General features: G+C 60.2%; 2 protein-coding genes across 10 annotated transcripts in view; one reads left to right on the forward strand and one right to left on the reverse strand.

The window, feature by feature from the left end:
* The window catches only part of PRR7 (proline rich 7, synaptic), a 33,419-nt gene extending 32,345 nt beyond the window's left edge, over positions 1-1,074 (forward strand). For both annotated transcript variants that reach the window (XM_074960133.1, XM_074960134.1), the window contains exon 3: positions 35-1,074. In XM_074960133.1, coding sequence (XP_074816234.1) covers positions 35-423 — 389 coding nt within the window. In that variant the 3' untranslated portion in view covers positions 424-1,074. The remainder of the gene's footprint in view (positions 1-34) is intronic.
* The window catches only part of DBN1 (drebrin 1), a 32,004-nt gene continuing 9,399 nt past the window's right edge, over positions 1,064-23,668 (reverse strand). For 2 of the 8 annotated variants that reach the window (XM_074960115.1, XM_074960113.1), the window contains exons 2-14: positions 22,739-22,794; positions 22,370-22,482; positions 20,687-20,761; positions 18,809-18,991; positions 14,437-14,514; positions 13,473-13,624; positions 7,368-7,431; positions 6,997-7,059; positions 6,423-6,537; positions 4,349-4,489; positions 3,219-3,353; positions 2,559-3,127; positions 1,065-2,195 (exon numbers count right to left, since the gene is read on the reverse strand). In XM_074960115.1, coding sequence (XP_074816216.1) covers positions 1,905-2,195; positions 2,559-3,127; positions 3,219-3,353; positions 4,349-4,489; positions 6,423-6,537; positions 6,997-7,059; positions 7,368-7,431; positions 13,473-13,624; positions 14,437-14,514; positions 18,809-18,991; positions 20,687-20,761; positions 22,370-22,482; positions 22,739-22,794 — 2,035 coding nt within the window. In that variant the 3' untranslated portion in view covers positions 1,065-1,904. Of the gene's footprint in view, positions 2,196-2,558; positions 3,128-3,218; positions 3,354-4,348; positions 4,490-6,422; positions 6,538-6,996; positions 7,060-7,367; positions 7,432-13,472; positions 13,625-14,436; positions 14,515-18,808; positions 18,992-20,686; positions 20,762-22,369; positions 22,483-22,738; positions 22,795-23,668 lie in introns of those variants that run through there. The other 6 variants (XM_074960114.1, XM_074960117.1, XM_074960116.1 and 3 more) reach the window with 6 other exon arrangements.

Consider the following 23,668-nt stretch of genomic DNA (forward strand, 5'->3'; position numbering starts at 1 on the left):
CACTCAGTGCTTGTCTCTGCTGCTTGCCTTGCAGAGTCGGACCTGTCCAAGCCCCCGTGCTACGAGGAGGCGCTGCTCATGGCTGAGCCACCGCCGCCCTACAGCGAGGTGCTCATGGACACACGGGGGCTGTACCGCAAGATCAACGCCCCGTTCCTGAGCCACGAGCGCCCTGAGAAACAGGAGCAGCCCCCCAGCTACAAGCCCCTCTTCCTGGACCAAGGCTACAGCTCAGCCCTGCACCTGCCCAGCTCTGCCAGCCAGGGCCCCGCCTGCCCTGCCCTCTACTTGGAGGCTGAGCACGCCCAGCGCATGTTCCCCAGCTGGATGGACTCGGAGCTCAGTGGCAGGGACACGTATGAACCTGGAGCCTGGCACCTCCCTGTCTCCATGCCCTTGTTTGGCAGGACTACGGCGGTTTAGGGGCCTGCCGGGCAGAGTGCCACACTGGAGCCTGCATGGACTGGGGCTGCAGCAGGGCCTGCCTGGGCTCAGGCTGCCCCTTCTCCTTGGGAGCCGGCCCTGGGCCCCACCTCAGGGCTAGTGCAAACCCTGCCTGGACAATGTGAAGCGCTGCCTGCTGCGGCCAGTGTGTGAGGGGCTGGTCCCCATCTCGCCCCGTGGGCCCCTGCAGGCGCCCTTGGTGCTGACTGGGGCTCCGAGCAGGCCCTGCGCTTGGCTCTTTCCTAGTTTGTTTGTTACAGTTTGAGAATAAAAGTTTGTGGCACCAGATTCATTCCAAGCAGGGCCAGGCTGCCTGGGCGGGGGGGGGAGACTCGGGGCAGGCTCCACCCTGCCCTCCACAAGGGGGCTTGGAGCGTCCCTCTCAGCAGGTGAGTCCAGCCCCACAGGGCTGGGCAGATCAGCCTGGATCCACTCTCCCCCAGGGCAGGCTGGGCCTCCGTCACAGCACAGGTGCCCGCTGACCCTGCAGGCTGCCAAGGCCCAGAGCCCAGCTCCTGCAGCCGGGGCTGGAGCAGGGTGGCCTCCCCCATGCACTCACCAGCCCAGCTCACTGCCCCTCCCACAGAAAGCAGCCAGGCTCAGCCCAGGCCAGGGTGGAGGCTTTATTTATTAACATACATTAGCACGTTGCCAATACACAATTTGTGCTTTCAAAAAAACCAGTTACTGTACTTGAGAAAGGGACCAAGCAAGGGGGGGACAAAGCGGGGGGGCACAGGGGGGCTCACAGTCTGGGGGATCGCCACATGGTCTCCTACTGAGACTGGCAGGGTCCTTGCAGCTGAGACAGCCTCAGGCAGGGAGGGAGAGGCAGCCTGGCACTAACTCTCTCCCAGCCCCCACCGTAGGGGTGCTTAACACCTGCAGGGGGAACACCTTCCCCTCGGGGGCGGGGCTCTGCTGCACAAGCACCTTGGGGCGCCGCTGAAGTGAGGGGGCTGCAGCCAGCCAGAGCCGCACCCACACAGGGCCATTTTATTGCCATATTTATTTTTAATTCGTGCAAAGTTCTCAGGGCTCTGGGCAGAGCCGGCGGGCAAGAGGCGAATGAGGCCCCTGCCCCATGCACAGAGCACCAGCTGCCCAGCCTCCCTCAGGGCACCAGGGCAGGGGAGCTGAGGGGCACGGAGAAATATATAAGCTCAATGCAAAGAGGCAGGAGCAGTGGGGTGGGGAAGCAGGGAGCTACCAGGGAAGGGGGGCGGGCGTACCCACATGGCTCCTAGTGAGACAACTTTTAAAAAAGAGAGAGAGAGAGAGAGGAAAGCTGTAAAAGTTGCCCTGGGGGGCAGGGGTGCCACGGGGCTGGCCCATCCAGCCGGGCCCAGGGGCACACGCAGACGGAGAGGGATGGGGCTGGGCCCCTCGTTGTGGCCGTCTTGCACTGCTGGGATCTCACGGTGGCGGTCCCGGGGGTCTGACACGCACAGGGCCCAGCCTTAGACGCTGCCCCCAAAGCTCTCCTCGTCCTCCGGCACCGGGTCGGCATCCCAGCAGGTGATGTCGATCTCTGTGGGAGAGTCGGAAACGTTAGCACCAGGCGGCCCAGTGCCCCCCGCATCCCCTCCTGAGGGGGAGCAACGCAGGGCTTTGGGCTGCCCCCCACATGCAGAGAGGGCTGTCCCACTCACCGGGGGCTTGGCATAGAACACAGCAGGAGGAGTTTTGGCAGAAGTCTCCACCTGGCCAAACTCTTCATCCTGAGACTGGCTGAAGTAGCCCTCGCTGGCCTGGAAAGGAGAACGGAGCCGCCATCAGCAGCAGCCACGGAGGAGCCCAGAGCAGAGCGAGCAGCCGGCAGGACAGTGGTTCCAGCTGGCCCTTTACCACCTGGCCACAGCCCAGGACTTGCCAGCACCAGGAGCTGAGCAGGACCCTGCTCCAGGACACCCCTCCCACTGCCGCAGGCTCAAGCTGGGCTCTGCACCCGGGAAGGCCCAGGAGCCAGAGCCCACCCGCCAAGGGGTCCACAGGGCGTGGAGGACAGAGCCAGGGCTTCAGTGGGTATGGGGCAGGCGCCCCAGGGAGCCTCTTGCCTGACCAGGTTGGGGGAAGGGGCTCCAGGTGCAGCAGGAACCTGGCGCCCAGCTCACCTGCACCCCTTCCTTCTGGGCCATCTCCCCGTTGGTCAGCAGCTGGGGCTCGGGGGCCTGCTGCCCGCTGGCAGCCTCCTGCAGGGCATGCTGGTAGCTGAGCGTCATCTGGTGCGGCCCCTCCATGGCAATGAGGCTGGCCGGCTCCTCGTCCTGCTCCGCGTCGCAGAAGGTGGCCGGTGGCTCGGGCAGCTCGTCGAAGTTCAGCAGGTTGTCGTCAGGGGGGCCGGGGGTCGCAGGGGTGCCTGGGGGCACATCCACCTCCACCAGGAGGGGTGCGGGGGGCCCTGGCGATGCGGGGGTGGCCAGCTCCCAGGCAGCGGGTGGGGTGGTGCTGTCGTTCTGCCACAGGTCGATAAGGCTCTCGGGGCCGGGGGGCTGCGTGGGGCCCGAGGGCTCCTCTGCGGGCAGCACGGCCACGGGGAACAGCAGCGGCTCTCTGGGCTCCAGGAACACAAGGTCCTCGGTGGGGCCCAGCCCGCCCCCCTGTGCCGCTGTCCACGCAGGGTCCCCGGGCGGCTCGTCTGCTGTCAGTGGCGCCAGCACCTCGTTGCTGGGTCCGGGCGAGTCTGCACGGAGGGGGAGAGAGCGCATCAGAGTCCAGCCCCAGCTCCCCCCTGCCCTCTGGGGAGGGGCACCCTGGGCTCCCCTGCACCCCACCTTTCCGCGGGGCCTGCTGCGTCACTTCGTCCAGAGCCCTCTCGATCTGCTCCCCGACAGGTGTGGAGGCCGGGCTGGAGTCACAGGGGCTGCAGCCCACGGCCGAGGCCTTTCTGTGAGTGTCCGACTGGCTGCCTGCGAATGAGCGAGACGGAAGCTGAAGGGGCCCCAGGCCGACCCCTCGCCAGCCAGTGCGTTGGCACATGTGCAAATAAGCAGGCCCCTCGTTTGCATGCACCCCTCCCACCATCAGCCCACCCTGCCGTTCCCTTCTGCCGCCAAGAGTCCCTGGGGGTGCCTCCTCCCGTAAGGCATCTGCTGGGCACCCTGCTTGCCCACTGGGGCCTGCAGCAGAGTGAGGGGCAAAGGCCTGCCAGAGCACAGGCCCCAGGGTGGTTGAGCACTGGCCTGAGAGCAGGACGCTCCAGGCAGGCGGCTGGGGCCCCAGGGCGACGGGGCCAGCCCTTGAGGTTCACGGACACGGGCAGGGTCGCTCCCCCACGCCCCAAGGCTCCCCACAGCTGGCCTGCCCCACCCAGCCAGACAGGAATTCAGGCCCCAGGCCTACAGTCACACCCCCGCCGGAGCTAGAAACCCCATGGGAACTGGGCCCAGCACCTAGCACACACCAGGCCATAGAGCCCCCTCCCCTTCACCAGACCACGGGGGCAGGACTGCAGCAGGAGCAGGCCCCCCAATGGGACAGGGGCGATTCTGCTCCCACTTGACCCAGTCGCCACTTTAGGGAGACATTTTAAATATTTATTCTACGGAAGCCAGCCTCTCGGCACGCCCCAGCCCCCTGGCCCCCAGCATGCCCCAGCCTCTTGGCCCCAGCCACGCCCCCCTCCTCCAGCACGCCCCATCCACCCGGCACGCCCCAGCTGGTATCTGTGAGAAAGGAGGTTCCTGGCCCTCCCATTTGGTCCCCGCAGCTGCTTTCTCCTCCCATCTCCCTCGCCAAGCCTCTAGTGCCCTGCAGCTGCCACCTTCCTCTGCAGTGATCACGTGCAGGGGGGCTGCAAGGGGGGGGGATGGGGCCTCGGGGCAGGGGCAGGATAGGGCCTCCCCAATGCGCTCTCCCCCCAGCAGGGTGGGGCCTGGGCACTCGCCCGGGCACTGCTACCTACATGGGAAGAAAGAGGAGAGGTTTGGTGTGCGGTGGCAGGTGGCATAGGGGAAGGGGGTCCGCGGGGGGGAGGAAGAGGAGGAGGAGGAGGAAGGCGGCCCACTGTCAGGTGTCTTTATGAAAGGACAGTGCAGACGACCTGCTGAGAGAAAGACAGACAGACGCACGGAGACAGAGAAAGCAAAGAGAACAGTCAGTCTCCCAGGTCTAGTGCCCAGCCCGCCCTCCAGTGCCACCGTGAATGGGGAGGAGCAGTGTGGGTGGGGCTGCACCCCGGGGGTGGGGTGGGGGAGACAGATCAAGGGCATTGAGGGGACGGGGGGGGAGCAGGGACGGGGGGGGGACGAGGGACGGACGCCTGCACTTCTCTCTTGACCGCATCAGCCCTGGCTCCCTGTGGTCAGTAGCACAACCCTGCGTGGCAGGAACAGGACAGGACGCTGCGCCCAGCCACCAGCACATGGGGCACCGGCCCCATGTCCCCAGAAGCTCCAGGCAGAAGGGGGCAGCGACCAGCCCAGCCTGGCAGCTCCAGACAGACGTGTCCCCTTGTCCTGCCCTGAGAAAACCCCCAGGAGCGGGCGTATCTCCAACCCTGGAGCCCATCAGCAGGTCAGAATGGCCCCCCAAGAGGCACATCCCAAGCCCAGCCCATCCCTGGGCAGCCTGGACTCCCCACACCCTTCCCCATCTGCTCAGACCTCGCCCAGGGCAGCGCTGCCCACCCCCAATTCCCCACCTAGCATGGGTCGCCAACATCATAATGTCTGAAAACTGGATCCCCCGCCGCACCTCTTCCCCCAGGCCCCGCCCCTGCTCCGCCTCTTCCCCGGGCCCCGCCCCTTCCTCCAGCCCCACCCCTTCCTGCAAGGCCCCACCTTTTCCCCCAGACTCTGCCCCTGCTCCGCCCCTTCCTCCAGACCCCGCCCCTGCCCTGCCTCTTGCTGCCTCTCCCCTTGAGGCCCCCCCCTGCTCCTCTCCCCCCCTCACTTGCTCCTCTCCACCCCCAACTCCAGCGTGAGCAGCCCCGAAGGACTTGCAAAGCCCAGCTGCAGCAGGCTGCCCGGGAGTGCAGGTCACAAGAGTGCTGCGGCCGGACTGGAGCAGCCAGGCAGCCCTGCTGGGGAGCGAGGCATGGCCCTCCTGCCTGGCAGCCCCCCACCTCCCTCCGCGCTGCCTGCCCAGCAGGCGCCTTCCCTCCCCACTCCGGGGCTGCCTGAGAGCGTGGCCAGGAGAAGCACTGGCTAGCAGGGCAGCTTGCATCCCTTCCCTCCCAGGGAACGTTCCATGCCCCTGGGAGCCCCTCACCCCACTCGCTGTGGACCCCCCACTCTGTCCTCCGCCACAGCCCTGCAAACCGTGCTCCTCAAAGGGGCTGCCACGGCCCGAGCCGGTGCACCAGGGCTGGGCGAGAGGCTGCCACTTCCCCCTGCCCACAGTAACCAGACTTTTAGTGTCCAGTCAGGACATCCAACTGGACACTGCCCGGTTCCCTTTTCAGTCAAAAACTGGACACCTGGGAACTTTACTCCTAGCCCGGCACCCACACTGCATCAACGCCCTTGAGGGGAGCGGGGGGCCGGCTGGAAGGGACTGGCCCAACACACACAGCCAGGCCCCACCCAACACCCACAACCAGGCCCCACCCCCCAATTCACTCCCCTGCCCCCCCCATGCCCACAGCCAGGCCCCACCCCCTAATGCACCCTCCCACCTCCCAACCCCCACAGCCAGGGACCCCCCCCCCACACACACACACGCCGCTACCCCCCAACCCCCACAGCCAGGGACCCCCCCCACACACACACACGTCCCTGACCCCCCAACGCCCACAGCCAGGCCCCGCCCCCTCAACGTACGTCCCTGACCCCCCAACGCCCACAGCCAGGCCCCGCCCCCTCAACGTACGTCCCTGACCCCCCCAACGCCCGCAGCCAGGCCCCGCCCCCTCAACGTACGTCCCTGACCCCCCAACGCCTGCAGCCAGGCCCCGCCCCAACACCTGCCTGCTGCCCTTCCCTGCCCACAGCCCGGCCCCACCACGAATGCCTGCGCCTGCCCCCCCAGCCCCTCACCTGTCCTCTGGCTGAAGGGGGACGTGGCGTCGGAGCTGCCCGAGGCCACTCGCTCCTGCTGCTTGAAGAACTCGCGGGGGTTGTCGGGGCGCCGCGCGATGATGGCAGCAGCTTCCTGCCAAGGCAGAGACGGAGCCGTGAGCATCCTACCACAGCGCCCCCAGCCCCCCCACACCCCTGTCCTGCCGTGAGCCCCCCACCCCAGCCCTGTCCTGCCTGGACCCCTCCTCCCCCAGGCACCACCCGAGCCCACCCCCATTCCCCGCCCCACCACCCCAACCCTGCCTGGCCCTGCCACCCATGCCCCCCCCACTGCATCCCGAGCCCCACCATCCATGGCCCAAGCCCCAGCCCACCATCCACACCCCATTGCACTGTGCCCCACTCTGCTCACCCCACCATCTGTGGCCAGCCCCGCGGGCCGCCCGCCGCCCTGCCATCCATGCCCCACCCTCCAAACCCTCCCCACCATGGCCTGCTTCAGTCCCACCCCAGCCCCCCACCCTGCCGAACCCACAGCTGCCCTGCCATGGCCTGGCTCTGCCCGGCCCCACGGCCACCCAGCCCTGCTCACCTCCACTTCTGACTCCGACTTCTTCAGCTCCTGCCCGTTCTCCACCCCGGGCTGCTGCTCACCCTGGGGAGAGAGGCAGCGTCAGCCCCCGACTGCAGCCCCCAGCCCCGGCAGAGCCGCCCCGGCGGGGCCCCTCCGAGAAGCACCGGGGGATCCCAGGCCCCCCCGCTGTGGTGGCAGAGAGGCAGGGGCCTCCGGAGGGCAGGGCCCCTTCCAGGGCTTCATCTGCAACGAAAGAGGGGCTGGGGCAACGACCCGCCAGGCCCGCGGGGGCCGGGGCTCAGCACAAATTAAGCACCTGCCCCAGGCGGTGGGGCTGGGGCCCGGGGAGGGGGGCTGGGGCTGGGGCTGGGGCCCAGGACGTCACTTACGAAGATGGACTGTTCCTGCAAGCGCTGCCTGGCCTCCTCCGCCTCCAGAGTCTGCTGCTTCCGCCTGCCATGACAGCCAGCGAGGGGGCCTGAGCGGCTGCTGGGGGCAGCCCCCAGACCCACCCCCAACAATGCACCAGCCAGCACGGTGTGCCCTGCCCCACGCAGCCCCCAGACCCGCCCCATGCATCCCCCAGCCACGCCCTGCCCCACCACCCCCACGATCCATCCACAGCATGCCCTGTCCCCCCACAATGCGCCCTCCCCCCCCCCACGCTCCATCCATGCTGCGCCCTGCCCCACACGGCCCCCAGCCCCGCCCCCAACAATGCACCAGCCAGCACGCTGAGCCCCGCCCCACGCAGACCCCAGCCCCGCCCCACGCAGACCCCAGCCCCGCCCCCAACAATGCACCAGCCAGCACGCCGTGCCCCGCCCCACGCAGCCCCCAGCCCTCCACACCACGCCCCCCCATGTGCCATCCATGCCACGGCCTGCCACCCCCCCCAGCCACGCCCTGCCCTGCCCCCCCCACTCTCCATCCACGCCACCATGATTTCAGCTATTTAAATCTGAAATTTCACTGTGTTGTAACTGTAGGGGTCCTGACTGAAAAAGGAGTTGTGGGGGGCATGTCGCAAGGCTACTGGGGGGGGCGGGGGAAGAGGGTGGCCACTCTGCTACCCTTACGTTTGTGCTGCTGCTGGCACTGCCTTCAGAGCTGGGCACCCGGCTAACAGCCACCCCTCTCCAGCCACCCAGCTCTGAAGGCAGCGCAGAAGAAAGAATCATCGAATATCAGGGTTGGAAGGGACCTCAGGAGGGTCATCTAGTCCAACCCCCGGCTCAAAGCAGGACCAATCCCCAACTAAATCATCCCAATCATCCCATTGTCAAGCCTGACCTTAAAAACCTCAAAGGAAGGAGATTCCACCACCTCCCTAGGTAACGCATTCCAGTGCTGCACCACCCTCCTAGTGAAAAAGTTTTTCCTAATATCCAACCTAAACCTCCCCCACTGCAACTTGAGACCATTACTCCTCGTTTTGTCATCTGCTACCACTGAGAACAGTCTAGAGCCATCCTCTTTGGAACTCCCTTTCAGGTAGTTGAAAGCAGCTATCAGATCCCCCCTCATTCTTCTCTTCTGCAGACTAAACAATCCCAGTTCCCTCAGCCTCTCCTCGTAAGTCATGTGTTCCAGTCCCCTAATAATTTTTGTTGCCCTCCGCTGGACGCTTTCCAATGTTTCCACATCCTTCTTGTAGTGTGGGGCCCAAAACTAGTCACAGTACTCCAGATGAGGCCACACCAATGTCATATAGAGGAGAACGATCATGTCCCTCGATCTGCTGGCAATGCCCCTACGTATACATCCCAAAATGCCATTGGCCTTCTTGGCAACAAGGGCACACTGTTGACTCATATCCAGCTTCTCGTCCACTGTAACCCCTAGGTCCTTTTCTGCAGAACAGCTGCCGAGCCATTCGGTCCCTAGTCTGTAGCAGTGCATTGGATTCTTCCGTCCTAAGTGCAGGACTCTGCACTTGTCCTTGTTGAACCTCATCTGATTTCTTTTGGCCCAATCCTCTAATTTGTCTAGGTCCCTCTTATCCTATCCCTACCCTCCAGCGTATCTACCACTCCTCCCAGTTTAGCATCATCTGCAAACTTGCTGAGGGTGCAATCCACACCATCCTCCAGATCATTAATGAAGATACTGAACAAAACCAGCCCCAGGACCAACCCTTGGGGCACTCCGCTTGATACCGGCTGCCAACTAGACATGGAGCCATTGATCACTACCCGTTAAGCCCGACAATCTAGCCAGCTTTCTATCCACCTTATAGTCCATTCATCCAGCCCATACTTCTTTAACTTGCTGGCAAGAATACTGTGGGAGACGGTGTCAAAAGCTTTGCTAAAGTCAAGGAATAACATGTCCACTGCTTTCCCCTCATCCACAGAGCCAGTTATCTCATCATAGAAGGCAATTAGATTAGTAAGGCATGACTTGCCCTTGGTGAATCCATGCTGACTGTTCCTGATCACTTTCCTCTCCTCTAAGGGCTTCAGAATTGATTCCTTGAGGACCTGCTCCATGATTTTTCCAGGGACTGAGGTGAGGCTGACTGGCCTGTAGTTCCCAGGATCCTCCTTCTTCCCTTTTTTAAAGATGGGCACTACATTAGCCTTTTTCCAGTCGTCCGGGACCTCCCCCGATTGCCATGAGTTTTCAAAGATAATGGCCAATGGCTCTGCAATCACATCCGCCAACTCCTTTAGCACTCTCGGATGCAACGCATCCAGCCCCATGGACTTGTGCACGTCCAGCTTTTCTAAATAGTCCCGAACCACTTCTTTCTCCACAGAGGGCTGGTCACCTCCTCCCCATGCTCTGCTGCCCAGTGCAGTAGTCTGGGACCTGACCTTGTTTGTGAAGACAGAGCCAAAAAAGCGTTGAGTACATTAGCTTTTTCCACATCCTCTGTCACTACAAGGGTGGCAATAACACGATTAGGCCTCAACTGGAATATTATGTCCAGTTCTGGGCGCCACATTTCAGGAAGGATGTGGACAAACTGGAGAGAGAGTCCAGAGAAGAGCAACAAAAATGATGAAAGGTCGAGAAAACATGACCTATGAGGGAAGACTGAAAAAACTGGGTTTGTTTAGTCTGGAGAAGAGAAGACTGAGAGGGGACGTGATAACAGTTTTCAAGTACATAAAAGTTTGTTATAAAGGAGGAGGAATAAGAATTGTTCTCCTTAACCTCTGAGGACAGGACAAGAAGCAATGGGCTTCAATTGCAGCAAGGGTGGTTTAGGTTGGACATTAGGAAAAACTTCCTGTCAGGGTGGTTAAGCACTGGAATAAATTGTCTAGGGAGGTTGTGGAATCTCCATCATTGGAGATTTTTAAGAGCAGGTTAGACAAACACCTGTCAGAGGTGGTCTAGATAATACTTAGTCCTGCCATGAGTGCAGGGGACTAGACTAGATGACCTCGCGAGGTCCCTTCCAGTTCTATGATTCTATAATACTAGTGTTTTCCCATTGACCGGGCGTGGGAATATAACTGGGAGACAAAGGGTTCCCGCCATATGCAAAAGCTATTTAAGGCAGGGGAGTGACATTATCGTGGTTTGTTCTTCACTGACTTCCTGCCCAGGAAAGAAGACTGCTGGAAACACCTGAGAACAAAAAGACTGGACTAGGGGAGAAGGGCTGAGCCTAGACTAGAGGGCGTCTGGCCTACGAAAAGAATAACTGGAGTTTTAAGCTGCAAGCAAGTGCAGTTTATCTTCAAGAATCTCTGCAATCTGCCTAAAACAACATTTAGGGTGAGAATTTGCTACACATGTCCAATTTCTTTAGTACATTAAGCTTAGATTGCATTTTGGTTTATTTGCTAGGAAATCTGCTTTGATCTGTTTGCTATCCCTTATAATCACTTAAAATTAGGGCTTGCAAGCGATTAAAAAAATTAATCATGCACTTAAAAGCACTGTTAAACAGTAATAGAATACCATTTAAATATTTCTGGATGTTTTCTACATTTTCAAATATATTGACTTCAATTACAACACAGAATACGAAGTGTACAGTGCTCACTTTGTATTTATTTTTGATTACAAATATTTGCACTGTAAAAAAAGAAACAGTATTTTTCAATTCACCTAATATAAGTCCTGTAGGGCAATCTCTTGATCATTAAAGTTGAACTTACAAATGTAGACTTATGGACCAAAAATAACTGCACTCAAACAAAACAATGCAAAACTTTAGGGCCTACAAGTCCACTCAGTCCTGTTTCTTGTTCAGCCAATCGCTCAGACAAACAAGTTTGTTTACGTTTGAAGGAGATAATGCTGCCCGCTTCTTGTTTACAATGTCACCTGAAAGCAAGAGCAGGTGTTCGCATGGCATTGTTGTAGCCGACATTGCAAGATATTTATGCACCAGATGCACTAAAGATTCATATGTCCTTTCATGCTTCAACCACCATTCCAGAGGACATGGGTCCATGCTGATGATGGGTTCTGCTTGATAACGATCCAAAGCAATGCAGACCGATGCATGTTCACTTTCTTCATCTGAGTCAGATGCCACCAGCAGAAGGTTGATTTTCTCTTTCGATGGTTTGGGTTCTGTAGTTTCCGCATCAGAGTGTTGCTCTTTTAAGACTTCTGAAAGCATGCTCCACAGCTTGTCCCTCTCAGATTTTAGACGGCACTTCAGATTCATAAACCTTGGGCCGAGTGCTATCTTTAGAAATCTCACATTGGTACCTTCTTTGTGTTTTGTCAAATCTGCAGTGGAAGTGTTCTTAAAATGAGCAACATGTGCGGAGTCATCATCCGAGACTGCTCTAACATGAAGTACATGGCAGAATGCAGGTAAAACAGAGCCAGAGACATACAGTTCTCCCCCAAGGAGTTCAGTCACAAATTTAATTAACATATTTTTTTTAACGAGCATCAGCACGTCCTCTGGAATGGTGGCCGAAGCACGAAGGGGCATACAAATGTTTAGCATATCTGGCATGAAAATACCTTGCAATGCCGGCTACAAAAGTGCCATGTGGACGCCTGTTCTCACTTTTAGGTGACACTAAATAAGAAGCAGGCAGTACTATGTCCCGCAAATGTAAACAAACTTGTTTGTCTTAGCGATTGGCTGAACAAGAAATAGGACTGAGTGGACTTGTTGGCTCTGAAGTTTTGCATTGTTTTGCTTGAGTACAGTTATTTTTTGTACATAATTCTACTTTGCAAGTTGCACTTTCATGATAAAGAGATTGCACTACAGGACTTATATGAAGTGAATTGATAAATGCTGTTTCTTTTGTTTATCATTTTTACAGTGCAAATATTTGTAATAAAAATAATAATATAAAGTGAGCACTGTACGCTTTGTATTCTGGGTTGTAATTGAAATCAATACATTTGAAAAATGTAGAAAAACATCCAAAAATATTTAATAAATTTCAGTTTGTATTCTACTGTTTAAGAATGCAATTAAAACTGCAATTAATTGCGATTAATTTTTTTGAGTTAATCGCATGAGTTAACTGCGATTAATCGACAGCCCTACTTAAAACCTATTTTTTGTAGTTAATAAACTTACGTTGTTTTGTCTAAGACCAGCGTGTGTATGGAAATCATAACTTGGGGCACCAAGCTGTGTATATTCCTCTCCACATTGAGGGAGGGGGCGAATTTCATGAGCTTATGCTGTACAGATCTCTGTGCAGTGCAAGATGGTATAATTTTGGGTTTGCCCTCTAGAGGGGGTTGTGCACTTTGAGTGCTGGGCAGTTCGTTAGCTGAGTCTTCCCATGCAGAGCTGATCTCAGCATCTGTATGAATCTGCAGCCACCAGCAGCCCCAGTCAGCTCCCACGCACCCCCCCCCCCGGTTCCTCCTGCCCACCAGCAGGCCCCATGGATCAGCACCTCGCCCTCCCTCCCCACGCCGCCTGCCCACCGCGAACAGCTGTTTCGCAGCATGCAGGGAGGCTGGGAGGGAGTGGGGAGAAGCGGGGATGTGGTGCGCTTGGGGGAGGGGGCAGGGGTGGGGCCTTGGGGGGAAGGAGTGGAGTGGGGGCAGGGCCTGGGGTAGAGCCGGGGGTCAAGCACCCACCAGCAATATGAAAAGTTGGCACCTTTGCTGGGGGATCAGGTGGGCTCAGTGGTACCCCAGTTCCAGGTGGCACCATGCAGCCCCTAGACTTGCCTCCAACACCGCACCAGCAAGCATGCAGCGCCCTGCCCCCATCCACGCAGCCCCCAGATCCGCCCCAACAATGCATCAGCAAGCATGCAGCGCCCTGCCCTACACAGTGCCCTGCCCCCCATCCAAGCAGCCCCCAGATCCACCCCAACTATACATCAACAAGCTTGCAGCGCCCTGCCCCACGCAGGCCCTAGACCCATCTCTCCGTGCCATGCTCCCCCCACGCCATTCCCCCATGCATGCAGGACAGGGCGCTCACAAAGACCCTGACCCCCAAAGAACACAGCCCCTCATCCCCTGCCCATGCATGGCGGGGGGCAGAATCTTCCCACACCTCCCCTGAGAACCGAGTCAAGCCCAGCCCTTGCCTGTGCTCCTCAATCTGCTCCTCACGCTCCCGATAGCGCTTCTCCCGCTCCTCCTGCTCCATGCGCTCCTGCTCCATGCGCTCCTGCTCAAAGCGCAGCCGCTCCTCCAGCACCTTCTGTCGCTCCTCCTCCTTCCGCAGCTCCTCCTCCTTCTGTGGGGGCAGCCCGTCAGCCCACCAGGGTCCTACCCACAGGGCCCCTGCCTGCCCCGGGCCCCACAGGACACCCCCCACACACATACACCATGGAGAGGCATCCCACGCCTCCAGCAGTACCAGCGGCTCAAGGACAATCTCCTGCTTAGCAGCCAGGGCTGGGCAGAGTCGTGGAGAAGTTTTTTGGTAGACTTGGGGCAAAACCTGACAGTGAAACCCTAATCCCTCCCCATTCCAAACCAAATGGCCCTGCAGGGATGCCAGAGAGCAAGTCCGGCCCATTCACCCTGCGGCAGCAGCTCCTGTTCCCCAGGCTGGACCCAGCTCCCCGCTCCGGGCACCGCACCCTGGTGCGTCCCCGGCTCCCCTGCTCCGGGCACTGCGCCCTGGTGCGTCCCCGGCTCCCCCGCTCCGGGCACTGCGCCCTGGTGCGTCCCCGGCTCCCCCGCTCCGGGCACTGCGCCCTGGTGCGTCCCCGGCTCCCCCGCTCCGGGCACTGCGCCCTGGTGCGTCCCCGGCTCCCCCGCTCCGGGCACCGCGCCCTGGTGTGTGGGGTCACAGCAACACTCAGGTTTCGCCTGGCTACCCCAGACACCACTTGGTTTGGGGGAGCTCTCAAGAGCGGGCTCGGGACACACCCCAGCCACAGATGGTGAGGGGTGCAGAGGACAGGAGGCAGCGTCGGGGCTGAGGGCAGCTCAGGCTTTGCAGAGACCTGCGGCTGGGCCAGGCCAGGCCTGGACACATGGGGTGGGGGTGCCCCAGGACTGCTGCCTCTGCCCCCTGGCAGGCCCATCGGCTGCCCCTACCTTGGCCTGTTCCCAGAACTGCTCCCGGTTGAGCCGTTTCATCTCTACGGCTGCATCAGTCTTCTGATAGGTCGTGCCCTGGAACAGAAAGGGGTCAGCGGGGGTGCAGCAGTGCCCCAGCACCAGTGGGTGGGGCCAATGTCCCGGGATTGGGGGAGGGGGCACGCAGTGGTGCCCCAGCATCCGGGGAGGGGGCGAGGGGGGAAGAGGGGAAGAGGGCCTGGCAGTTCCCTGGAATCAGTGGTGGGGACAGCACCTGCAGCAAGAGGGATTTTCCCACAGGGGTCAATGGCACTGCAGAGGTCATGTTCCCCCCCCCAGGTATCGATAGGGGGTTTGGGGCTCCGGGGCTCCTTTGCTGTGACTCCCACAAGGCGCCCAGTGCTGGAACAGCCCCACCATGCTGAAGCCGGGGAGCATGGGGCCAGAGGGCTCTACAGGTGCCAGATAGCGCTGGACTCCCCAGTCCCACAGTTGAGAGCCCCAGATCCTGAGCAGTGGGTCTGGGAGAGGCAGCTGAGGATGGCTGGTGGGGCAGGATCTCTAACCTGCTGGGGAGAGGGATGCAGGTGGGGGACTGGGCCGGGGCTCCCCCTCCAGCCTGCTGTGATGCAGCAGGGAGGGGGGAGTGTTGACCTGGGAATGTTGCAGGGGAGTTTCACTGGGGATGGGAGACCTGAGAGCCTGTAACCTGAGCCAGGATGGGGAGTGGGAGGTAACACCTCTGCCCAGGAAACTGGACAAAGGCTGCAGGAGGAGCTGGGGGAAGCTTGGTGAGACGCTGAAGGGGTTTTTGAGTGGGGAGTTGGCTGGGGACGAGGGGAGAGCCCCAGAGAAGGGGATCTAAATTCTCCACCCCCCAGAATGACCTGACTATGAGGTCCTGTTTATGCCTACAAGCTCTGGGTTGGATTGTGTTTCTGTCATCTCTAATAAACCTTCTGTTCTACCGGCTGGCTGAGAGATCACAGTGAATGTGAATCGCAGAGGAAGCGGGGATACAGGACCCTGACTCCCCCACGCTTCATAACAACTGGTGGCAGAGGTGGGATCTACTGCACCCCGTGGACGGCGCTTCCTGCAGTAAGTGACTGGGGAGCAGTAAAACGAAGGGGGGTTAATGAGGACCAGGCGTGCTGAAGATTCAGAGAGGAGCGGTTTCAGGAGGCGGAGGAGCTACGCTTAACCCCTGGGAGTGTGTGACCAGCGAGGACTGTTGCAATAACGGGGTCCCCCTGGGGACTGCAGCGAGCGGTCTCGGGGTGGAGGAGTCTGCGGCTTGACCCCGGGAGAGAGGTGGTGACCTGGAGAAGGGCTGGCACACTAGGGGTTCCTCCTGGAAGCCGTGGGGAGCTGAGAGCACACAGGCCTGCGAGTGGCCAACAGGAAGATGTACGCTAAATGCCTTAAGAGTGACCTGGTGGAGCTAAGCAGGCAGAGGGGGCTGCGCACTGGGAGGCTCACGAAAGAGCAGCTGATTGCCCAGCTGGAGGAGGAGGATCGCTTGGATGACCCGATCCCTGTCTCTGAGGGAAGCAGCCCAGCAGAGGCAGTGTGGGTCCCGATGCCTGACCCAGCTGGGAGGGGTCAGATGGCTGCCGAGGGCATCCCGAGACCCCTCCTACCTATGCCTAGAGGAGGGGCTGGGAGGAGCCCAGTGAATACCGAGGGCACCCTGACCCCAGCAGCCAGCCGGGGATCCTCCCACCAGAGCTCCCCATCCCTGGAGCTGCGGCGGCTGGAATGGGAGAGGGAGATGAGACTGAGACAGTTGGAAGATCGAGAGAAGGAGCGACAGGACCGCGAAAGGCAGCATCAGCATGAGCTGGAGGAGCGAGCAGAACGGGAAAAGCAGCAGCAGCAGGAGCTGGCCAGGCTGAGGATCAGCAAGCCTCCGGCTGCAGTGAGTGTGGGGGGATCCAAGACTGCACCGAGCTTTGATAAGGGCTCCCTGGCCCAGTATAAGGAAGGGGAGGACATAGATGACTTCCTGAACGCCTTTGAGAACACCTGCGAGCTGCACAGGGTAGGCCCCGCAGACAGGCTCCAGTTTCTCACCCCCATACTGGACCCCAAAGGCGTGAAGGTGCACAGCTGAATAAAAGGGGTGGAGGTAGGGGACTACAAACTATTCAAAAAGGCCCTGCTACGCGAGCTTGGGATGACTCCCAAGATGTACCGGAAAAGGTTCCGGAGGAAGCGTAAAACCCCTGAGGGCACATATCTACAATTGACCCGCCAGATGCAGGGATATGCCAGCAAGTGGGCGGATGGGGCCCAAACTAAGGAGGACCTGCTCGACCTAATCGTACTGGAGCAACTGTATGAACTGTGCCCATCTGATCTGAGGCTGTGGTTGGCGGACAAAAAGCCAGAGAACCTGCAACATGCAGGGCAGCTGGCCGACGAGTCTGTGGTCGGTCAGGGGGTAGCAAAGAGGAATCCCAAACAAGCAGGCGCACCACGATGCAGAGAGAGAGTCACCATGGGACCTCCCAGCGGGAAAATATGGAGAACCCCCTCCCAAAGGGAACATCCGGCGTCAGGTTGGCTGACCCGCTCGAGGGGACCAACGGGACATGAGCTGCTATCACTGGGGCCGGAGAGGCCACTTACGGACCCAGTGCCCCAAGCTCAGGGACAGACTGAGCAGACTGAACCCACCCAGGGTTAACTGGGTAGGGACCCAGTCGGACGAGGGGCAGACTGCCCAGGCAAGGTGGGCTGGCAGCTTATCAACTGCTCAGGAGGAAGAGTACCCCAGGCCAGCTCTTCTGGAGGGCTGGATGCTCTGGACTCAACGTTTTCAGTTTAGAAGGGGGTGCGGGGCTGTCCCCACGGAGCGAGTGCCTCGTCCTTCTGGAGGTGCATGGGAGGAAGGTCCAGGGATACTGGGATACGGGCGCGGAGGTGACGCTGGCCCGGCCCGAGGTGGTGGCCCCAGATCGGGTGGTGCCCAACACCTACCTGACCCTGAGCGGGGTGGGCGGGACCCCATTCAAGGTGCCTGTGGTGAGGGTGCATCTGAAATGGGCGGCCAAGGAGGGCCCCAAGGATGTGGGGGTGCACCATCATTTGTCCACTGAGGTGTTGGGGGCGGGGGGACCTAGAGGACTGGCCAAGCAACCCCCAGGGAGCCCTGGTTGTGACCTGTAGCCAGAGCTGGCGAGGGGCACTGCACCCTGACCTCAGGGAGGGTACCTTGCCAGAGGTGCAGGACTGTAGCCCGGAGGGGAGGGAGCGCCGAGGGACCATGGCTCAGAGAGGCTGCGGCCTCAGACCAAGCTGGCAAAAGGGAGCAGGTTCCCATCCCTTCCCCGACCGCTGAGTTCCAGAAAGATTCCTCCTTGTGGAAGCTAAGGGACCTGGCCGACCTCAGGGTGGTGTGACAAAGTGGGACTGTTCTTAATGTTTTCTCTGAATATTGTGGGGGTGCCTCAATTTCCCCTATGCAGTTCTTAAGTATGTAGGTGGTGGGTGTGACGCAGCAGGGAGTGGGGAGTGTTGACCTGGGAATGTGGCAGGGGAGTTTCACTGGGGATGGGAGACCTGAGAGCCTGTCACCTGAGCCAGGAGGGGAAGGTAACACCTCTGCCCGGGAAACTGGACAAAGGCTGCAGGAGGGAGCCTGCTGGGTGGGGAGGTTGGTTTTCAGTTTTGTGCTGGGGGCTGGAACGCAGGGAACCCCAGGGCTGGGGTCTAAGCTCCCTACCCTCCAGAAGGACTTGACTGAGGGGTCCTGGTTGTACCCACAAGCTCTGTTTGAGACTGTGTTCCTGTTGTCCAATAAACCTTCCATTTTACTGGCTGGCTGAGAGTCTCAGTGAATCCCAGGAAGAGGGTGCAGGGCCCGGACTCCCCCACACTCCATGACAGTGGGATAAGGGTGTATGATCATTGCAGAGCCCTAGAGGGCAGGTGTGTGCAGGGGTCTGGACACAGAGAATGGCCGACACCCTGTTTCCTGGCCACTGATGGCCTGGGCCTTCCCCCCTGCAAGGTGAGAGCTAAAGGGTTGGAGAACAAAGGAATCCGGTGCCCTCCTGGCCCGGGAAAGGGACAAAGCGGGGGGGGGGGGGGCAGTTTCAGTTTAGGGCTGACTGGGGGAAGCTTGGTGAGACACTGAAGGGGTTTTTGAGTGGGGAGTTGGCTGAGGAAGAGGAGGGAGCCCCAAGGCTGGGGTCTAATCTCCCTACCCTCGAGAAGGGCCTGACTAAGGGGTCCTGTTCATGCCTACAAGCTCTGCGTTGGATTGTGTTCCTGTCGTCTCTAATAAACCTTCTGTTCTACCGGCTGGCTGAGAGTCACGGTGAATGTGAATCACAGAGGAAGCAGGGGTACGGGGTCCTGACTCCCCCACATTTCGTAATACCTGGCTGGGGCAGGCAGCCTGGACGCGGGGCCTTACCACGGGCTCGGCGTTCTCGTCCTCTCGCAGCCGCAGGCGGTGCAGCACGGGGCTGGAGGTGCGAGCCAGGCCGTTGGAGAGGCGCTGCCCAATGGCCCCCGGGTCCACGTCCTCCACGCTGCTGGCATTGACGATAACATCCACACCCTGCACCGGGGAGCAGCATGGGAGAGCCAGGCCGGCTGGCATGGGGGGGATCTGAGCCAACAGCTGCACTGCCCCAGCCCAGCCTCTGACCCACCCCCAGCCAGCCCTTCTCCTGGCCCTCCACTGCCATGCTCCCTGGTTCGGCTCCCCTGGGCTGGTCCGCGTCTGCCCCTGCCTGGGGACTGGAAATTCTGCTGGCCCACACTGTGTCTCCTGCAGCACTGCGGTGAGCAGAGGCCAGCATGGGGCCGGTACAAGTTTGCTAGGCCTCGTCGTGCTGGGCCAGGGAGGCTGCGTGTTTCAGTGTCACTCCTTTCTCTCCTCTCTGCGCGTTTGCCGTGGTCCGGCCCCACAGGAAAGGGACCCGCCTGTAACCAGCAGCTCTGGCCCAGCCCAGCTCCCGCCTCGGTTCTGCACAGAGGACAGTTCCCAGCCTCGAAGTGTCGGACAAGGGTCTGCCCCTTTCCCGGCTCTGCAGCCAAAGGAAGGGAACGTGGGACTCTGCAAAACTAAAGCCTGGCTTGATACTCACATTTCAAAGGCTCAAGCTTTTCTTTTTCTGTCTCTTCAGCAAAGGGTCCCCAGGGGGAAGTTGGTGCGGGGTGTGGGGGGGGGGAGGGCTCGCTGAGGCATTTGCCTGGCACTCAACAGCCCCAGGGCTCTGGATACCAAACCCAGCCCTTGTTTAACCCTGTTCAATGTTGAACAGTGGCAGGGTCACATTAGCACCTCGGACTCTCTGGGCCTGTTACTGCACCCCAATTAATCCAGCAGCACACCCCCATACCCAACACATAGAATCATAGAATAACAGAGTTGGAAGGGACCTCTGGAGGCCATCTAGTCCAACCCCCTGCCCAGAGCAGGACCAATCCCAACTAAATCATCCCAGCCAGGGCTTTGTCAAGCCTGACCTTAAAAACTTCTAAGGAAGGGGATTCCACCACCTCCCTAGGTAACGCATTCCAGTGTTTCACCACCCTCCTAGTGAAAAAGTTTTTCCTAATATCCAACCTAAACCTCCCCCACTGCAACTTGAGACCATTACTCCTTGTCCTGTCATCTGCTATCACCGAGAATAGTCTAGATCCATCCTCTTTGGATCCACCTTTCAGGTAGTTAAAAGCAGCTATCAAATCCCCCCTCATTCTTCTCTTCCGTAGACTAAACAATCCCAGTTCCCTCAGCGTCTCCTCATAAGTCGTGTTCCAGTCCCCTAATCATTTTTGTTGCCCTTCGCTGGACTCTCTCCAATTTATCCACATCCTTCTTGTCGTGTGGGGCCCAAAACTGGACACAGTACTCCAGATGAGGCCTCACCAATGTCGAATAGAGGGGAACGATCACGTCCCTCGATCTGCTCGCTATGCCCCTACTTATACAGCCCAAAATGCCGTTAGCCTTCTTGGCAACAAGGGCACACTGCTGACTCATATCCAGCTTCTCGTCCACTGTCACCCCTAGGTCCTTTTCTGCAGAACTGCTGCCGAGCCATTCGGTCCCTAGTCTGTAGCGGTGCATTGGATTCTTCCATCCTAAGTGCAGGACTCTGCACTTATCCTTATTGAACCTCATCAGGTTTCTTTTGGCCCAATCCTCCAATTTGTCTAGGTCCCTCTGTATCCTATCCCTGCCCTCCAGTGTATCTACCACTCCTCCCAGTTTAGTGTCATCCACAAACTGACACACACTGACCTGGAAGAACTCTGCGATCTTGGCCACGTGGCTGGCACAGGCACACTTGCGGGCATCGGCCACGTCCTCCCCAACCTGCCAGGGCACAGAGAGCAGAGTGAGACGGGGCTGCAGGGGGTGCCAGGGCAGCAGCTCGGAGTGGAAATTCGGGTGGCTGGGCAATGACAGATGGTGCTTGCTCAGCGTCTCCCCCGACACCCTCTTCCCAGCCTGGTGCCCGCAGGCACTGGGCTTCACCTGCCGAGCTGGGCAGGTGCATGGGGCAGCTCAGAACATGGCAGGGCAGGCGGCCGGAGTGTCCCTTTCTGATGGGCGGGCGCAGAGCTCTGTCCTGCACCTCAGGTGCCCGAGGGATGCGCCGGGCCTCTGTGGCGGCAGCATCACACCCCTGCTCAGACTTGCATAGGCCTGGATGCTAAGGTGGGCGGGGCACGCAGCCTACCCAGGCTACACTCCTGGAGTCTGGAGAGACCCCCCCACCGCAGCTCAGCTGGGTCCAGTGCAGGGAGGCAGAGGTCCACTAGGTGGCAGCACAAGAGCAAGATGGGCGCTGAGCCCAGGAGGGATCCCTGGAAAAGCTATGGGGCCAGGTGCATTAGGGCCATGCCACAGGGCCCCACCCAGCGCCACCGGGCCCTGCCCAGCCTCCAAGCCCAAGGACCCTGGAGATGTGGGGCGGGGAGAGTATTCCTGGATGTTCAGGCCACACAGGACCGTCCCCTCTGAGCTCTGGGAGGCCGGAGAGCACAGAGCCCCTGGCTCAGACAGACAGAGGGGCCCAGACAGGATTTACGGACTCCAAGTGAGGCAGAATCCACCTCAGCCTGCAGCAAGGAAATTCCCAATTAACTCTGGTGGTCAGTTCCCCTCCCTGTTCCCCATCGGTGCCTCCGGGCTCGTCTGGGTTGTGTCCTGTCCCATTTCCAGGCACTGGCTCTCGTTCTGGCTTGGCCAGCAGGACTGAAGGGCCCCCTCCTCTTGGGAATCTCCTCCCCATGTTGGCATCCAGAGACCAGGGTCAGGGCACCTGTAGCCTCCTCTGTGTTCAGTGAATGGACCCAGTGCCGCCAGGCTGGTTTCCCAGGCCCTGGATCGCTGAACTTTCTGCCCGTGTTCAATATCCTGTTTGAAGCCCTGGCTCAGCTGGTTCCCGTCACGACCCCAAGTCCTGTTCTGAGTCGCTGCTTTCTTAGCTGCTGCCCCCAGCCAGCCATGCACCCCCCCACCCTCGGGTGCCAGATGTGCCACCCTGTTTTGCACTGTATTCAGACATATGCTTGTCTAATGAGCCCAGCTGCCAAGCGACCCAGATGGCCCTAGAATTGACCAGTCCCCAGCCTTAGTCCCTCCCAGAACTGATGTGTCCTTTGCAAACTTTATGAGAAATGACTTGATATTTTCTTCCAGCTCACTGATCACGTTGACTAGCATTAGGCCAGGAACAGGCCCGAACCGGGCAAGGATCCCCCTACCTATAGAGAGCTATCAGATAGCATATAGGAACAGGCATCCAACCCCCACAGAACAGCACGACCAGCCCCCCCACCGCAATGACTCAGGCGAGTTGCAATCCACACCGGACCCTGAGCCTCATCATCCCGAACGTGGTTCTCTGCAAACGGGCTCAAAGGGGAGGTGTCCCTCCCCACAGGCCTGCACCCGTCCTCCGCGGGCCCTACTCACCCAGTTGACCAGGACGTATTTGGGCAGCGCTGCCTGGGGCTCTTTGACACTGCAGAAGCCGTACATCACCTTCTGGTTCTCAAAGTGGCCAGAGAGCTCCTGCAAACCGCCTCCTGGCCGGGCAGGGAGGAAGCACAGTCAGTCAGTCTGTCCCCCCCACACACACACAGGGGATGGGGCAGGGAGGGACCACGGACAGTCTGTCCACCCCGCCCCCCCAGGTGTCAAGTTCTTTGTGGGGGAGGGGTGTTTAGGCGCCCTCAACCCCCTAAAACTGCAGCCCTGCATTGGCAGGAGGGAGGGAACCCCCAGGGCCGTTGGCAGGGGGCATGGGTAGCAGAGCAAGGTGGGGGGCTGGGGTCCCCTTACCTCCCGACGCAGCCAGCTTCAGGTCGTCAGACTCATCCTCGTAGGTGTACAAAGCCCTGGGGGAGGAGAGCGCGTGAGGGACAGCAAGGCTCCAGCCATGGCCCCTGCACCGGACATGGGGCGGGCACAGCCGCAGCACTCCACTAGAGCCTGCTCACGGGGGGCCTGCACCCCTTACCACACACAGCACACCTGCCAGCCCCCCCCGCAGCTGAGGGAACCCCCCACCTCATAGCAAAGGGGAAAGATGAGGCCAGAAGCTGGCACACCCTGTCCTCCAGCAGCTGTGGAGACCTCAGCCCTGGGGAGGAGATTCCCACGGGAGAGCCAGGATGGGGGCAGGGAGCTGTGCCCCCCTGCACTGGGCACTCCAGGCCACGCTGCACGACCCCTCCCCCCAGCCAGCCGCGTGCCCTCACGCTGACCCTGTGGGCGCCAGCGGAGGGGGGCCGCCAGCAGAGCCCGGCTCCCAGCAAGTCTCTGCCGCTGGCACAAGCCTTTCGCCTGCCCCTGAGCAGAACAAATCTCAGCAGCCTGCCCAGCTACCTGGGCACCTGTCCCAGGGCCAGCCAGGGGCGGGAGGCACCAGAGGCCCGGGGAGAAGCCTCCCTGTGGCCGCTCCCAGCAAGACGGGGGGCGGAATCCAAGTGCCAGCCACGTGGGGGTCTGGGGCCCCATTGCTCTGTGAGCAGGGAGTGGGGGGTGAGCCACCCCCTGCCCTGGGCTTCAGGCACTGTGGGGCTGAGGCAGGGAAGGGGATGGCCAACAGGGCTGGGGGTCCCAGTCCCCAGGCCAACGCACCTAGCAGGTCCTTTTCACCCCGCCACCAGGCAGCGTGGTGGCTGGTCACCTATGAGCTGGGGGCATGGGGGCGGCGGGCGACTGGAGGGGGAAGGGACCAGGATTCACCTGGCTGGGGCCAGTCAGCGA

The sequence above is a fragment of the Natator depressus genome, chromosome 8, assembly GCF_965152275.1.
Source record: "Natator depressus isolate rNatDep1 chromosome 8, rNatDep2.hap1, whole genome shotgun sequence".
Taxonomy (NCBI): domain Eukaryota; kingdom Metazoa; phylum Chordata; order Testudines; family Cheloniidae; genus Natator; species Natator depressus.